Below are 18,879 nucleotides of genomic sequence, written 5' to 3' on the forward strand. Positions count from 1 at the left end.
GATTGATTAAAAAAAAAAAAAAAAAAAAAAGCAACAACAATACTAACAATCATAATTAAGGGCTCCAAGTGGTTTCCAGAGGTTCCATGGTGTGTGTGGTAGCAGTTCAGCCTGCCTTGGACATGGGACCGTGTGTCAGCCGTGAGGGATCCGGCACCGGAGGAAGAGCGACTTCCTGAAGGAGGAAAAGCTCGTCTTCAGGATTTATTTGTTTAATTAATTATTTACTTAATTAATTTTTTTTTATTTTACGCCGGGGAGGGGGAGCTGAGGGTCTTGCGCGCCGGAACGATGCGTCCCAACCGCGGCTTCATCCTGCTCCTCCTCAACGGAACCGCTTGTTTGGTAAGAAAAGAGTGGGAGAGGGGGGAAAAGTCAGGGTCAGGTCATCATGCATCCTGCTCCGTTAGCTTCTGTTGTTCATTTAGTGGCTTCTGCATGCGTGTGACCGCTGCGTCTCGGAGCCAGGGGGGCTCGATTCAGTTCACTAAACCCTGAGTGGCAGCCTACAGCAAAGTCTCTGCACCTCAGTATCAGCTGCTGCCAAAACCCTCTAAACTCGTTTATTTTAATAGATCACATTTCTGAGGACAAATCAGGGCGATGACTGATGGCTGTTAAGATAGTATTAACATCTTGTCGATATGATAAATGAGCAGGCGTAGGTCACCAGACTCTTGTAGAAACGCAGCTTGGAGGCATCCTGAATGCTCCTCTGGTGTGTGTTTGATTTAGATAGGGCTTCCAAATTCATTTCTGGAGAGCTTTGTCCGGCAGTTATAATTATATGAACAACGAGGCGAAAATGTGCTTATTTAGGCTTACACCGTGGCGAGTGCCCCATACCATACCCAGTGGTGCCGTGCTTGCAGCGTCCAGAGCGCACCGCGCCTCCGATAAACACACAGTCGGTAGTCTGTCCTGTGCGTATTTGGAGCGTACAGCCACACCGTGCAAATACACCCTCCTGCTTTCCAGATCTTGGGATTATTTCAGTGGATGTAACATGACTGCACACTGAGGAAAAACAATGTGCGAAACTGTAAATTTAATGGACCACAGGCAGGCTTACTCTTTTACTGTAGTCCATTGTCCCAAGTCAGTGATCTAGCATTAAACAAAAAGTTGGATAAACAATATGACCTCAAATCAATGGACTCTTTGTTCCAGTGATGGTAACTAGAAGCAAACCTCACCAATATAAAATAATCATTAAGAAAGCATTTATGCGGTCAGGGGAAAAAAATAATGTGTGCATTTTCTTTATCAAAGAAGAGAATAGCATATTAACTTAGACAAACCCCGTGGTGTACACTGTGAATTCAAAAGGTGGGTCAGCTCAATTCGGCAAATTAAAACAAACAAAATAAGGATAAACCGAGTTAAGGTGGGTTTACTCTCCACTTTGTCTCTGGCCTAAACTATAGAATGGACGTCCCTCTTTCACTTTACACAAGACTGACTAAATACAGTTTCTCCTAAAGAGTTTCAGCAAGGTGATGGCTGACTTAATACCTTTAGACAGGGGCTCATATTAAGTCAAAGACCACTAAATAGCAAATGTTATGCCAAGCACCTGGCAAGCTTTTTGTCCCAGGGACCCCCGGCTGAGGTGATTTTGACTGTCAGATATGATTAAGTACAGAATTTATACTGCAAGTGGGGAAGTAAGAGAGCATACGGATGGTGAGATCTCTGGTCAGACTAGTCATTCTCATATTCTGCTCTCCTAATGGGCTAGTAAGTGAAATAATAATAAAACTGACCTTTTATATTATACTTGGGGACCCCTAGAGCCCTTCCGACAACCCCCACTTTTAGTAACCACACTCCTAAAACACCAATGTGTGATATCAAATGTCCATAATAGTTTAATTAATGCCTCCAAAATTTTGGGACTCAGAAATCAAGCTTCAATCACCTATTCCCATTTCCTGTAATTTATTAAAAAGACACCTTTGATGAGAAATCAGCTCTTGATTAACATGAGAAAACTTTGAACGATCCTTCCTTGCGGAAACCCCTGTGCTGAGGAGCTTAGTGATCACAGAGCCCAGGAAATGAACGGCTCTTTTTTTTTTTTTTAATCATCAGCAAAGAGGTGGAATGGAAATATTCAAGTGATGTTTTGGCATTTCTTCAAAGGTGACCTTGCGATTTCATGTGACAACATTAAGACTCAAATATTCTGTTGCTTCAGCTGAAATAATGGCTCTTGTGGTGATTTGATATGCTGCTGGCCAGGCCTACAGACTGCAGCACAGTCCTAATTGACAAAACACAAAGATTTATTTATTTCAGACAAAGCTGTTTAGACAGATTAGTGTGGAGAGAAAGAAGAGGCCACACATTGACTCTAAAATATGAGGAAGAAAAGGCTCAGATATTTCATCCATTGTATTGCTGGAAGAATGTGAGATGATAGGCTTAACACTCACTCTTCTGTTGTCTCTGGTTCTGGGAGCATTTTAAAGCTGCAGGGCTGTAGCCTATTGTAACCTAGAAGGTCTGCAGCTAATGATAATGAAATTAATTGGGCTTTTTTTTTTCTTCCTTCAGACCATGTATCTATGAAAAACGTACATGACATCCCTCAGCAGGAGATCTTGGGTAATTCATTAGCCGCGTGACATTGATAAATTATGGCGCAATTAATAAATTAACTAACTTTTTATTATACGAGAGAGCTGTGATTAATAATCATAAAAGCCTACTATGCGTTAAAATTCAATTTGGATGATTTTCTATTGTAATAGCTTTGCAATTCCCACAGTATGTTCAGGTCTCAAGGGACATTTTTCTAGTGGATACTAATACAGACTACTATTAACACAAGGTGCCACTGCGATTGTTGTTTATATGATGGATGATATGTTTCAAGTGTTAATTATTGTCAGTATTTGAATGGAAGGTTATGAATAATATAAACCATTTCAGCTGCATAATTGACTGCTGGAGAAATTGTGTTTATTTTTGGCAGGGGCTACAGTTATTTTTCATCTTTGACGCTCAGGAAGCTGACTAGATTTGTTTTCAATGAACTAAATGGCTTAAGCGTGCAGTTTCACAGCGTCAAATGCATATATCAAGAAAATAATCTGTGAAATATTTACAGTGATGATATTTTGTATTTACCGGGAATCAGCCGTCTCAAAGTGATTACCTGCCAGTAGACGGTTGAGGAGAGTCAGGGTGTGAAAATTACAGCCTCTCTAACTTACATAATTCAACCTCTAAACACATTTAGAATATGCAAGGAGACTTGAGTGACTGAGATAAAGCTCGAAGCAGAAGACAGGGATGAACGACAGTTGCCTATAGAAGATAACTATGCACATGGGAAGGAAGATGAAGCAGGGAAACTACAAAGTGGTGTAAAGAGGACAGAAATGGGAAGGGAAATAGTGAGCAAGAAGAGGTCAGTGTCTAGAAATGAGCTAGATAATGTGCTAAAAGATGAAAAAGTTATACGTCACCGGTAGAAGAGAATACGCCTCTCAATCACTGATCACAGATTCAGGGATTTGCTTTCCCTTGCGATGAAACAATCCAAGCAAATCCAAGAAAGACACTTAATGCATGTGCAATTAATGCCGCAGCAGTAGCTGAATGGCATGCAGCATAAAGTTCATGATTTAAATGTTAATCTACAGACAAGTTAGTGAAATCTGGAGTCGCACCAGTGGTTCACTTGGTAGAGTGCATACTACATATCCTTACTACAGCGGCCTGGGTTTGAATCCTACCTGCTCCCTTTGTGTGCAGGTCATTCTCTCTTTTTCCTGCTTTTCCCGTCTCTCTACTATCACCATCAAATAAACTATTAAATCAAAGTGCCAAAAAAAATCTTACAGGAAAAAAAAATTAGCCAAATCTGAGAAAGGGTATGAATAAGCTCTTCTTTCCCCCAAGAACCTAAAATAATGCTAACAGAGGGATGAAGTGCCTTTGAGCAGTGTTAAACTCAAAACTGCTCCAGCTGACTGTGTTACAGTCAAGCCTTTTCTGGAAATAAGCATTTGCTCTTCCTCAAGTTGCTTGCTTAAGTAAAAGTTTAATTAAAAGGGTACATTTTAAAATGTAAATGTACATTTTAAGGAATCTCTGCCTGCTCAGACACATGCAGGAACAAATTTAGACACACAAACATACATACATACATACACAGGAGGGTTTATTTGTCATGGAGCTCTGGTCTTGGATTTGCATTGTAACCTTCACACATAGTAAAGATCGCTGTGTAGAAGCTCTGCTCCCTTATACATTCCCACATTGAGCTTGCAGCCGCTCTCTTTCACACAAGATGAGAATATTCTGGAAGGGATGTGATTTGCCTCAGGTAGCTTCTCTGCGGCCATGAGAGACAGGACTCCTTTATATTCCCTCTGATTGCTTTCAGCGCTGACAGACACTGGTCATCATGGTTGATAACTGAATTCCCCAATCTGTAGCTGTGTGCAGAATGTCATTTCTGTGCAGATATTCACAGGCATTCCAAGGCCTATGTACCATTCCTTCCTTCACTGTGCTTGTATGTAATTTGAAAACAGAAATTAAGCCGACATTAGAATGTAGCACCTATAAGCTGTCTATTTTCAAACTCCAACTAACATCCTCCATGTGACTTTCTCATCCGCCAGCACCTTTACTTGTTTAAGTATTATTTAAATGAAGTCAGTTTAAACAAATTATTCAGTCAAAGCTCGACAAAACCCCACAGCCTTTTACAAAAGTAAGGGGCATATAGGCTATACAACACAAAGAAACAACAATAGGACAGTTAAATCGCAATATAGCAGTTCAGCTGGCACTACACATTGTTTGCGTGGCAGACCCCAAGACAGCATTGGGACATCATTGCACAAACACATATTGTACAAACATGAAGAGAAGCAGAGGCTGTCTGAGGTTAATTCTAACCACGTCAGACTCCTTTCCCCATTTGGGCTTGTCAAAAAGCCTTTGATTCATGTTTCTTATATACCTGCCATCCTCTCAGGGTCACTGACCTTGTCCACCCAGATACATCCACAGCTAAGCAGAAACACCACCCTGGTCCTGTGAAGACGAACACAGATAGAAAACCCTTACTGTCTCATACAGAATATATTGCATGCAGACACAAATGTGAGGCAGTGGCAGCAGCCTGAATACTAATTGCTCTTGCCTCTTGTCTTCCTCACTCTCTCGCGTCTCTGTCTCGTTCCCCCTTTGCCGTCATTCTTGCGATCTGTATGTCAGACCATAAGCTCCTACTTGATCCACCATCCATCTCTCTGAGTCTCTCACATGCAGGCAGCCAGCCCACAAAAGTCATTCATTGTTGTCAAATCTCTATCATAAGAGGAGAATCAACTACATAAACACAATAGCACCAGGGGCTACGGAGACAACAGTGCATTGTGCTGATGACATCTGTCCTGTACTTTGTCCTGTGAGCACAATGGCTCTGTCAAAAGGGGGCGATTTTAGTGGGAGAATTAGCAGGCCGTGGCATCGAATTTATACACTCCTCTGTTAGCTATCCATTAAGGGCAGAAGAACGATTTAGCAGACCAGCATTGGTTAAATTAGTTAGAGCACCTGGCAAAAAACTTCAGAAGCAGAGCCCAAGAGCATCACTGAGACAATATATATACATGAATAAACATTGCTCTAGAAGGGGCAGGAAGAAGGGTTGCTGGTGTTATAATGGACAGGCTCTGTGGCTTCCTGCCCGGGGTACAAAACAGCTTGAGTTATGCACAGCCACGGCATGAATGACCCCAGAGGTGCGCCTTTCCCCTGACCACCCGCTGAGGAACACCCACCCCCTGCCATTTCCCCACCTCCCCCAAGCCTCCAGAAACTCCACCAACACAGCTCAGACAGCGAGGGAGATTGAGCAACACAGAGAGAGAGAGAAAGCATGCTCCCTGACACACTGTCAGCCTTTCACAGTGAAGCGCAACGCTGTCCTGAGACAGAATACACTGTCTGCACAAGCCAGCGCAATTTATTGTGGCATAGCTCTCTGGTAGACTGCAGGGGAGACAGAGCAGACCCTAGAAGAATAGATGTAGGTTTGTCTGTTGATTTGGATAGCTAAGGGTAGATTAAGGAATATGGCTAAAAGAAGAGTGTCTCATAGCCTGGGGTGCAATGAGTGGGTGTAACTCACAGGGGATACAGATACAGATGCACACAACTTTCACATGGATAGATAACTAAGAATAGGAAAATCCATTGCAGACGTTTTAATTTGAAAAAGAGGCAAGGCTCTGCTAAAACTGATAATGGTGAAAGTTGTTTTACTGCATCGTGGAAAAGCAGAATGACCACACCGTTTTGGGATGTGTCAAAATATTACCGCAGAATGAGATTTTTGCAGCCTTACAGTATCTAAGCTTCCAGACAATATTAGATAGGGTGATGCGGGACCTAAGGGGGGAGGCGCTGGCTTATTTGAAGTGGGGGACACTGGGCTGTCACTATATGTTAGTACCGACAGAAACCGAAGCTATCCTGATGCAGCAGGCTGCGAGTCTTGTGCCGACCTCGTCAGCGCGGGACTGCAGCCGCTGGTTACCTCTCCACAATGAGACAAGGGAGTGAAAGCCCATTTGTATTCTCAATTCTCTCACAATCTGTAAACAGCCTGTTCTGCTTGAATGAACCTGCAGTGTGGAGTTCACCAGCATGCTGCCCAGTGATTGTATGGTGATTTTCAGGGTCAGAACTGTGTGTGTGTGTCCAGTCAGCGCTCTCTGAGGGTCTTTAAGGGGGTTTCCAATTAGAGCAGTGCAGTACCACAGGGATTGGGGAATTAGGCTGAAAAGCTTGAAAGAGAAGATTTAAGTATAGCACATGGATAATAGGAAGGATTTTTGCAAAGTGCAGTTAAATTGATTTGAGAATTGCTAAGATATTTATGTGTTGAAGAAGAATATAGAACACTAATGATGTCATGTGCAGTTGTCGGAGTCGGCTACATGTTTTTTTTTTTTAATCTTTATTTTTCCAGAGAAAGTGAGTTTGAGCAGACGTACTCTTTTCCAGCAGTTGACTCTTTCATGTTCACATATTCAGACACAATGACACCTGGACCATGACCAGTATATTCAAAAAGAAAGTAGGCTCCTTCCACTGTACCCAAAAAGTCCAGAAGAGGGCGGGGCCTGTGTGAGAAAGAATACAGGTTATAATCTTGTAAACTTAGCGCTATAAACACAGATGGAGACCTCTACTGGACTCTGTGAGTAATACTCTCCTCAAATCACACGCATCGACTAGCTCACTGAAATTTACATAAATGCAGTCTGCCAATCAGGACAGTTGGCCCAGTGTGTGCATGGTCAGTGTATCAAGCTACCCCCAGCATTTCTTCTTCTATGAATGGCAAAAAAAAAAAAAAAAAAAAAAAAAAAAACTGGCAGGGGTCAGTTGTGATAGCACTGATTTTGCGTCCATAACCATCTTCAGCGAGCAGTATAGGAGCAGCAGTGTCCATAGGTACAGAGCTCCGCCTGTGGTTATAGAACGAAGGTTACAATATTGTACCCTTCGTTCTATCTCACACAGGCTCCACCCTCTACTGGGTACAGTGGCTGGAGCCTGATGAATGAATGCCCTGACATGACATTACAATCCGACAGCAGCCTCACTGAGTCCCGACCTGACTACTGATTAATTGCCACAACCCTCTTACTTTTCCAGTGTAGACTGCTTAAGTGGGAAAAATAAGAAGCCCAATCCATCCCAGTGAGAACATGTAATATGAAACTAGGTGGACTGGCAGGCCTAAATTCGTAAGGGTAAAAGGTCATGGCAGAGACAACCTGCCCACCTCACTGACCAGGATAATCAAGGAGCTTGGGGAGAATGCAGGTGTAATGACCAGGTATAATGAAAGGGGGGTCAGCTGACACTCACACCTCCAAGAGATAGAACCATATGAATAGACAGGAGTGTAGACCACACCACTGCCACAATGCATATGGAGTGTGCATGAACCATAGTCGGAGGGTCTATTCCCACCTGCCTATAGGCTTGGGAGATGCACTCACACTGCCATTTGGCAAGGCGCTTTTTGGATAGGACTTTGCCAGCCACACCATCCCCGTAGCACACAAACAGCTGTTCAGTCCGTCAGATCGCGGCTGTGCCTTCAACATAGCATGCCAATGTGCGTACTGGGCATGGCAGATGCAATTTTGCCTGCCTGTCTCCCACGTGGGGTGAAGGACAAAATGCATCCAGCTGTATCATTCACAACTGAAATGAACTCCTTATGTTCTTAAGAACAAAGGAAGGGCTCGGTCTGAGAGTAGCACCACTTTAATCACCACGAAGCAGCTGGGGTGAACCAAAAAGGCACACAACTCACTGACTCTCCTGGCTGAAGTCAATGCAAACAGCAAAGCTGTCTTGAATGACAGCGCTTCAGAGAGGAGCGCCGCATGGGCTTGTACGGCTCCATAGCCAGGGCTTCGAGCACCAGCAGCAGTTCCCATTGGAGGGTGGAGGCATGCATCACTGGGCGTTGTCTCCTGACCCCTTGAAAGAAATGTTTCACAAGGGGGTGGGCGAAGAGCGGTCTGTCGCTAAAACACTCATGACAGGAGGAAACAGCTGCTGCATACACTTTAATAGTGGCATGAGACAGCCCCTCCTCTAGTAGATTTTACAAAAAGGAAAGAATAGATCCGACTGCACACGTCAGGGGATCTAACCTCCTTTCCTCGCACCAACAATGGAATCCCAAATATTTTGCTTTGGAGGAGGCAATTGTGGATCCCACCCTAGCAGCCTGGATAGTCTGTACGACCCCTACAGACAAACCAGTCTGCATTAGCCTGTCCCTCTCAGGAGCCAAGCCTGTAGAGGTTGCTTCAACATGGGCATCGTGCCTATGGTGCCCGCCTCCTGCGACAGAGCGCCCCAGAATGGAGGGACTGTCCAGGGTCGGACTGCTGGAATTTTGTCATTTCTGCATACCACAGCGGCCCGGCACAACCAGGATGACCATCAGTTGCTCTCGTCTTACTCTCTCCAACATTGGAGGAATGAGACAGAGAGGAGGAGGAAGCTGTCTTGGCCATGGCACGTCTGCAAAATGACAGCCAGTGCTGCCACAACTGACCGCCACCACAGTTTTTCTTGCTGATCGCTGAGGGAGAAAGGATGCCGATAGTTTGGTACACAGTCTTATATACTGTGCAGACCATGCACACACTAGGCAGGCCAGCCTGATCGGGCTGATTGTGTTTATGTAAATGTCAGTGCGCTAGTCTGTGCATGTGATTGGATGAGAGTATTACCCGCAGAGTCCAGTAGAGGGCGGAGCCTGTGTGAGATAGAGCCTCATTGATTTGTCAACGAATCGACTTCACTGGAGCAAGTGGAGGCTAAGTGCTTTGCTCAAGAGCACATCAGAGGTAGAAAAATTAACTATATTTCAGTCAGCTCAACTCACATATAAGAAATGTATTTATTAAATGATGAAGTGTGACAGTGGGTTGGACTTTGGCAGACAAGCTTTATGTTAGCTGCTGCATACATTTGGATCATGATTGCATACATATTTTGTAGAGATAAAAGAAATCCCCCCCAAGAACGTAAAAACAGATGTAGGCAGGTCCAGCTGTGGAGGAGGGGGGTTAAACCGTTGCTGTAACACAGCAGCAGGGCAGCTAGACAAGCACCCTGTCAAGGTAAGCTGACATGACATTTAAAAGGCTTCAGTTTAGAAAGTGAGATGATGATTGCTTAACTTTGAAAAGCGGACCAGTCAGGAACCAACCAGCTGATGGTACCTGAACAGTTTCCTGACTGAACTACCTTGCTCATACACTCTGTTATAATAACTGGGCAGCTTTTTATGTACTAACCAGCAGTTTTACATTTATTCAAGCGCATTTTTGCTTAAGTAGTGTATTTAGCCACATAATTTTCATAATAAGAGTAGAAGTTTTGTCAGTTCTCCATAATCATCAGACACTCAACTATCATAAAGTGACAAATTGTTGAGCCTTTCAATGTGAAAGAACAGTCAACAGAGAGCAGAAAAGTAATGGGCTTTACTTTGTTGGTGTAATTTCCAAATGTCACAATAAGCCCTTGATCTCAGATTTTCCACCTTAAAGTACCCCTAAGTAGCTACACAGAGAGAAAAACATTTTTTTTCCATATTTTACGACAATGTCACATTCTGTACATATTCTTTATCTGCTGACTGCAACTCTTCATCGAAGCAAAATGGTCACACCCAAGAAACCATTGTTATGTGGCTGTACCATTACCATCATCAAAGAGAAACTATCTCAATTTATTGTTCATCATTTTATTCACACTTCACTGTAGTGCAGTTGGACACATTTGGTGTCTTTGAAAACCTTGGGATCTCCTCTAAGTAAATAAAACTAAAGTTCTGTGGGTTTCAACAAAGCTCAGCCACACAGCATGCATTTATAATGACAAACGCACTGATGGGGGTGGCAGGGTTGAAAAGGTTAAAAAGAGTGTCCTATGAACTTGTACAGAAAAGATCACATCTAAAAATGTTATTTACTTATCTTAAATGAGCTGCTATTATTACCTTAGAAGCACTGAGGTTTTGAGCTACTGTTTCTACAGTAGCACTTTCACTTCTGCTTACGTAAATTATAAATATCAGCAAAATATCAACAAAGGAACAATACTTCTACTTGAGCTGCAATTTCCAGCACTCTTTCCACTACTATATATAGCAAGGGGAGAGAAATACTCATTTTCTTGCCCCCATACAGATCGTTCAAGCCTTCAAATCTCCGGGCCTCAAGGCCACTTCCATATGCTCTATAGGCTACTACCGCCCCGTTTGTGTTTATAAGCTCTTGGGAAAGTGTTCAAAATTCAGGGGCAGAAATAATCTGACAACAAAGCCTGATAAGACAGCACCCAGGTGGAGGCTTTTATACCCAGACCTCCATGAGACGACAGTAACGTCCCCTCAGCTTTTATCAGACAGGTGTGAATACTGGAGCAGCACTTTAATCAGCTCCGTCCCGTCCGCCCCTGCTTTGCTCCCTGCTCCCAGGAGGAACCATCTCCCATAGTGTCCCCCTACCGCTCAGCTCCGCCACCTTGTCAATATCTTATAATGTAAAAATTTGATAGCCAATTCAGAGCCAGGTTTCTCCCTCAGCATACAAAACGAACCCTCATCCACTGGGATCCCACAACTGAACCCGTCCAAAATGAGCTGGAGGTGGGAATATGAAGACAGAAAAGATATAGGGGGGGAAAGAGAAAAAAAGGAGAAGATTAGTGTAGCGAGTTTGTTCGCTCATTGCACTTCTAAGCTCTGGCGACCCCCTAGAAGCCGTAGTAAATTATTCATTAACAGTCAAACGGCTTGTTTCTTGTGAAATTACCTTTCTGTCTCTCACCTCTTTTCAGATTCACACTAGCCAGAAGAATAATTAGTTATAAGGGCACAGCCATTTTCAGACTTTAATCATGTAACAGAGAAGTCTCCTGCAGTGAGCATATTAGATCTGGAGATGGTGAGAGGACAGAGACACAGAAAAAAAAAAACATAAAGCATTGACGAACACTTAAGAAATCCGAGCAGCCTGGGCTGTTAATTAAAAATTGATGACATATTAGAGATGAAGATTTCAACTCAACAGCCACAGGAAAATGGAGTGCTTATTGAACTTGTCAGCTCCCCAGGACAAGCACACGCTTTCAACCCTGCTGAGTGGCTTGACAGGCAGGTTCTCAGCATATCGACCACACTGTACACACTGTAGTTTCAGGCAGCCGAGAGGTGAAATTTGAATGTGTAAACTCTAGCACAAGTGTAATTTTGGAACAATAGCCTACTTCTGTGGCTGACACACTGGCCTGTCATGAGTGCTGTGCTTTGTGTGCGAGTTATGGCACAGATTTGAGTTAAGTTGCTCCCTGATCTCCGTGCTGTATTATGGCAATAGTGTGTTACCAGCACCAGGGGAAGGGGGTTAAAATGGTGTACCTGTCAGTGTAACAGGCTGATTATTGCCTGTGGAACTGGCAGGCCTGTGCCCCCTCCCCTCCCCTCCCCTCCCACTTCTTCCCTTCTCCTGCTGGGAGAGAGAGGCCTAAGGCCTGTACTCACTGAGGCTGAATGACTCACAATTACCACAGCGACCGAGCCTGCAGCCACCTCCCATCCTCTCCAGCCGTTTCACTGACTCACTTAGCACATATGACAAATGACAAAATCACCCCGAACCTCCACCCCCACACTAAGACCTGATTGTCCATCGCCCACACTTTCCCTACAGTACTTGTAGCTGGGATAGATTTTGCCAAGCTCCATGAAACAAAACAAACTTATACTGAAAGTAACATAGTGTTTCTCTGCAGAATAAAGCTTTTCAGAAGCAGAATTGTGCCGTGGAAGAATATTAACATCCTTTAACATGCATATCTTAATATGACCAATTAGACAGTACTCCTCAAGCACTGCAGTGGATGCCTTGGAAATGATCCACCATTGCAATGGAGGCTCCAACTCCTGTTATTGATGTGAGCAACAGGCAAAAGCACTCCCTCAAAGCTATGAGCTGACCGTAGTTCATGTTAGAGAAAAGCGACTTTTTGGGCTGCGTTTTAAATATGAAAGAAAAAGATCCTAATGAATTCCCAAGGCAACCGGCATTAGCGCTTGACAGTTCATAAAATAATATGGGCTTATGCATGCTAGAAAAGTGAAAATAGTCCACTAAAGTGAAATATCACTTTAATGGTTTGGCACTGTAAATTTAGCAATGAACACTGGGGTTATTCTTCACTGTTTCAACTTGCTTACATTGCATATGTCAAGGTTGGGACCAGCCTGGTAGTTAAATCTTACACCTCATATACTCCCTCAGTTAAATGTGCGGTAGAGCTATTTTGTCCTCAATGTGACTGCAGAGATAGCTGGAACAGTATGCAGTTTCCAAAATAGAGTCAAAACGTAATATAATATGTGACTAATAATTAAAAATTAGTTATGTGTGCCTATGTAATGTGTGACCTCAGTGACCCCGTTGTTCAGAGACACACCAGACCACCTAATGTTTGACACAAGCAAAAATTCATGTATACATGCAAAGATACATCCTATAGGCTGCTATCTCATGTTCTCCAGCCAGAAAAAAACATACTAATAGTTAAAGTACTCATGAAAAAGGCATCATGTTGATGGTCCAGTCCACACAGCATGTCTTGTCTTACTGAGGTACTGCAGTAATCATTACAGCTCTGGCTACAATGTGGGGCTTTTTTCAGAGCCATATTAAGCTCATTCTAACATTTGTCTTTGACAATGATGCTGCACACTGAATCTGACACCTCCAGCAGTGCCAGACACTTAAATCTTCTGTTGAACAATAGCACAATGCTCACTTCATCTCTCCTCCTCTAGCCTGGCCCTTCAGACTCGCTAATGAAGACACTGCAAGAGAGAAGGATGCCTTGCTCAGTATGTAAGCCACAACAAAGCATACTGCAACATGTTTTTGCTCACATATGATGAGTGCTGGCACCATCGGAGAGTCACTCTAGACAAGTGATGGTGATGGCGAAATTACCAGGATTATAAAAGCAAGGGGCAGGTCCATAGAAATCAAGAATGACACATTTCCAAGAACCCCTAAGGGGCCTTTTTGTAGGACACTGCGGGGACTCATAAGTGCCGTCTGGGGAGGCAAGCAGAGTGCTACCCTCTGTGCCCAGCAGCCACTGGCTCATTGAAGAAGAGAAATCAAACACAAACTGGTCTTTCAATAGAAACCATGGGGAATGGAGTATTTGTCATCAAAGTCATGCCGCCTGGCCCCAACTCCCCTGGCAAGGAGAAAAAAAAAAAAAAAGACACATGTGAAGAGATTAAAATCAATATGTCTTCAGCTCTCCCAATTTTTTTCCATTCATTATTAATGAGTTAGGGATTCTCAGAGATGTTACCACAACTATCTGATTCAAGAGGAAGGAGTCCTTGTCAGAGCCGCTGATGGTTTTTGTCTGAGCATCGGTCCCTGTGGTGAAGCTGAAGGATCTGAGCAGCAGTGTAGTGTAGCAGAAGTCAGGTAACCAGAGGAGAGGGCGTCTAGCCCCCCGCGCCCACACGGGAATAAAGCAAGATTAAGGGAAAGGGAGTCCTCTCATCTGAGTCCAATACCAGACCACAACCACAACAGCGGGGATCCTAGCAAGGCAGTTGCAATGCGATACACGTTGTTATGAAAGGAAATACATGTTTTTAGAGAGACAGAAAATCAATATCGCTGACTGACTGTGGTGCAAGTGAACAAATCTGACTGAACTTGAAAAACCTACATAAGATGGAATAAAAATGAGTAAGACTTAATAATCCTGACTAAGCCTGTGTAAGGAAGCCCTGGCAGTCAAGACAGTGGATGGATCAGAGCACAGACAGAGAGACATGCATTATGTATCATTGCAAAACCCCTACGCTCTCAGGGCACAGCACAACCACACACATGCACAGATACACACAAATTCACTCCGTCACTCACTTAATTGCTCCCTCACTCGCATTTGCTTAAAGTGCCGTTTACAGTTTGTGTTAATCATCATCCACAGCGGGCAGACCTCACACAACGTCCTGTCCACAGCCAGATCAAAGACAACAGAATAATGCCGGATGCTTCCGCAGTACAAACGATGCCGACTACCTGTTAATGGATCATTATTGAATAATTACCCATTACTCTGCTCTCACATTCACACTATCTTCACAAAGCCACTGCTGAGCTGAGCACAGCCACACTGTCTTATCTCTTCCTCTCTCCTCTTCGCCTCCCCTCAATTGATGTTAACATCTGACAGCTTTGTGTGTGTGTCGATACAGTTTTTTTTTCTTTAATTAAAACATTGAAAGTCTTAATTGGGCATTAGGCTTTATTCTTCTGCCCCCCTATCCACCTTTCATCCTTCAAGCAAATCTATCAAGGCAATAATAGTTCCCCTGTATTCACACTCACACTAAAAGCCCACCATATAACTAGATTCCCAATTTAGTCTACATTCCTGAGCATCTTTACATTAGTCTTAAATGAATTTAACAGTTCAGGCTGTACATGGGCAGAGAAATGACACGTTAATCTGCGATGTCTTCAGGACTCCCTTTCTGAACCAGTCCATGTCCACACAAAGTTGGGTAAATTTGAAAATGCATCCTGTGTCTCTGTTTTGGCTTTACGTCCGCGTGCAGGCGTACATGTATAAACTGCATGCTTAATGCTAGACTGTGGTCAAGACCATATGGCGATCCTTTGTCAGTGTTTTCAAATAGCTCCATTTTTCCTGTCGTTTTCAAACTGACACACTTTGGAGAGTTTTCCAAATGTCACAGCTTCATGGGTGGAAAACACCAGTTCAATCTGCTCCAAAACATGGATTTTGGGGCATTTCAGCGTGGAAACAAACTCTGAAAATGTTAATGTGGTGTTGTGCGGTATTTTCAGTTTTACCCACCCGGCTTAGTGTAGACATTGGCTGAATTTGAAGACGTTGAGAAAGGACTTTGAATGCAGTTTTGGCAACGCAAGTATAAGTACTCTTTTACTGCTGTCATGAATGAAGCTAATTGTGGTGCAAAACCACATATCCAACCTCCACTGTCATTGAGGAAACTTAGAAAGATATAAAAGTGTCTCTGACAGAGTATTGCTATTCAGGATTCTCGCTTTTGAAGAAAATTGTTCACGCTCAGAAGTATCAGTTAAACTGCCCAAGAGAATAGACCACAGGAATGGCATACTTTATGTGAATTCAGTTTTTGTGTGGATTTTCTGTTTAAATCTGTTCTTCGATCCCTCAGGCCTCTCAAGTAGCTGCAAGGAGGCATATGAGCCCATTACTAGTGAGCCTGGGGAATTACATAGGCTCCCTGAAAACTAGACATAAAGGAGTATTTTCTCCCTCAGCCGGGGTAAACAAAGGAACGTAATAACAGCAATACCTGCAAAATTTCAACCATTTATTTATATATATAACATTGATAGAATGTCACGGTTACTACCACTAGAGGTATGAACGGTAAATTAAGTATCGATTAAACCTGTAATTTTTTTTCTGTCCACGTTTCTTTCTCCCTTGCTAATAACTGCCTACTTTCTTTCTCTATTTTCTCACTACCCCCTTTCTTCTTTCCTCGCTCCTTTTTCCTCCCCCTCCCGCCTCCGCCTCCTCTTTCTAGTTGGCCCTGGGTCAAGAAGAGGACTCCTCGAGTCCCAAGAGCTCTTCAGACGACTCATCCAAGACGGTGGGTCTCCTAAGCGGGCAGGCTCCCCTCTCCCCCCTGAGCCGCTGGATGCTTCACAGCAAGAGCAGAGCTGCGAACGCCACCTCTCTGGAGCTGCCCTATCGCTCCCCGGTCCCTTTCTCCAAGCATGAGTTTTCCAAACAGGAGTTCTGGGAGATGCTGGGCAGTGACCTGCTCAAGCCCGACACCTCCACCTCTAGAGTGAAACGCCGGCCCATCGTTAAGACCGGCAAGTTCAAGAAAATGTTCGGCTGGGGAGACTTCTACTCCAACATCAAGACGGTGCGGCTCAACCTGCTGATCACCGGCAAGATTGTGGACCACGGTAACGGCACATTTAGCGTCTACTTCCGCCACAACTCCACCGGCCAGGGCAACATCTCTGTGAGCCTGGTGCCACCGGTCAAGGCGGTGGAGTTTGACCTGGAGCGCCAGAGCGTGGTCTACCCCAAGGACTCTAAGATTTTCAACTGCCGCGTGGACTATGAGAAGGTGGATCGCAGCAAGCGCACCTCGCTGTGCAACTACGACCCCTCCAAGACCTGCTTCCAGGAGCAGACTCAGAGCCATGTGTCCTGGATTTGCTCCAAGCCTTTCAAGGTCATCTGTATCTACATTTCCTTCTACAGTACGGACTACCGCCTGGTCCAAAAGGTTTGCCCGGACTACAACTACCACAACGAGATGCCCTACCTGCCCTCGGGCTAGAAGTTACATAGAGGGGGAGGAGAGGAGGGAGGGGAGAGGAGACGGGGTTGAGGAGGAAACCTGGGCTGTGAATCATCCTTACTGCCGTTGTGGCAGTGAGACACCTTAAAAAGCCCTTTCTGTAGCCTGACTATTGTACCATGTAAAAACATATATGCAAAACAAAAAGTACAGTATGCAGATAATGAGGCATTTGGAATGCTTGACTGCAGCATTCATTGACTGGACTGGTAGCGAAAATCACGAAAAAAACACGCACATTCTTACCTCAACCCAGTTTCTAGATGCCACCCGTCTCACCAGCTACTTCTGTCGTTCTCATTAAGTCATTTAGTGAATGTTATCTGTCTGTCCTTTCATCACCCTTTACAGTGTTGCTCTTTTGTAAAGTTCTAAAAGCAGTATTTTTTAGTGCGGATATGCATTTACATGCTACTGTACAATTCTAGGGAAAATTGTGCACAAATTCAGAATATATCATAAGCATCTCAATCTCACCTTGAAGTGTAATGACAAAAAAAAAAAAAAAAAATCTGAATTGTAATGAATTTTCGACCACAGAATACATACAGCGTTATTTCTTTCACAAAGAGCAACTGAATGTAAAGTGTAACCATAGGATCGTTCAGGTTACACTTATGGTTTTTTCAAAGGGCATTTTGTTTTTTATGTGAACTGAAAGCCATCCCAGAGCTATGTTACAAGTCTCTTCCTTGGTCCCCATTCAGTTACTCCTTGTCCACATTCTCATTTATGTAAGCTTTCCATCAGGCTGTGTTAATGTGCAATGTTTACTCTTAAGGTCTAGCAGATCTAATCTCAGCATATCCCTGAGTTATGTCACCTCCATTTTAGTGGAAGAGGGAGAGAGGGATGGACAGAAAAAAAATAGAATTTGCATGAAAAAGCAATTGCTCAACAAAGATTTGGGGCTAGGGCTTAAGACAGGTTCAGTGCAAGAGAAATAACTAGATTCTGCATAGAGATAGAATTGGCCCTCCGCACTTGAGAGCGAGCGAGAGAGAGAGAGACGGGGGAGTGAGAGAGGGAGAGATTCAGTGAGCTCTTTTAATTAAAGTGAAGGGGAGAGAAGGAGACATAGCGTGTGCAGCTCCTTCTATTGTCCCCTCTGTATGAAAAAGATTACATTTTGTTGCCGTCAGGATTCCTGATTTCACGCCTTGATAACTTTGACTGCATGGGGGAGATTGCACTCTCCCAACAAATACTGTGTTCACTAAAGTCTGCCCGTTATCTTGAATAAATGAAAATATTATCATAATAATTACATATAATTTAATCTCCTTTAGAACTAATTAAGGTTTCAACGAGAGGGCAAAATGTATTCCTAAAAATCAAGTCAGCGGGTAGCAGGATAAGAGCACGTTCTTTGATCGCTGTGTTTTTGCATGGAGTCGGCAGCCAGAGCTCAGCCCAGAGTTAACTGCTCTCATTAAGATAAATGGCCACTGGCTGGCCCATCTCATGTTGCTCTCACAAACAATATCACTAGAGAGCAGCGTACAATGGAGCCACGAATTAGGCACCCTGAAATTTGTGTGCTGAGAGGTTACCAGCATCCTGCTCATAAGGACACAATGACAGTACGGTTCATTAGCACTGAGCGGTCACAGGACAGGTGTAAGAAGTCATTAAACCGTGATTTCACATTATTGGTGTGGTGAATATATGAGTGGTAAAGCCCAGGCCAGATCTGTGTGTGTGTGTGTGTGTGTGTGTGTGTGTGTGTGTGTGTGTGTGTGTGTGTGTGTGTGTGCATGTCCAAACCATCCAGTACTGTCCCAAGAGGGCCCAGCAGCAAATGGTCACCATAAAGTCATTCTCCTGTGGGGGGTAGCATTAGGCCAAGCATAAATGGGTTGCTTTGG

General features: G+C 43.8%; 1 protein-coding gene across 1 annotated transcript; it reads left to right on the forward strand.

Annotated features, from left to right (window-relative positions):
* Window positions 1-291: 291 nt before the first annotated feature.
* On the forward strand, window positions 292-16,990 carry LOC115364015 (neurexophilin-1). Its single transcript, XM_030058416.1, has 2 exons — window positions 292-345; window positions 16,217-16,990. The coding sequence occupies exons 1-2, from the start codon at window positions 292-294 to the stop codon at window positions 16,988-16,990; spliced, it is 828 nt and encodes a 275-aa protein (XP_029914276.1).
* The last annotated feature ends 1,889 nt before the right edge of the window (window positions 16,991-18,879 follow it).

Source organism: Myripristis murdjan, chromosome 8 (genome assembly GCF_902150065.1).
Source record: "Myripristis murdjan chromosome 8, fMyrMur1.1, whole genome shotgun sequence".
Classification (NCBI taxonomy): Eukaryota; Metazoa; Chordata; class Actinopteri; order Holocentriformes; family Holocentridae; genus Myripristis; species Myripristis murdjan.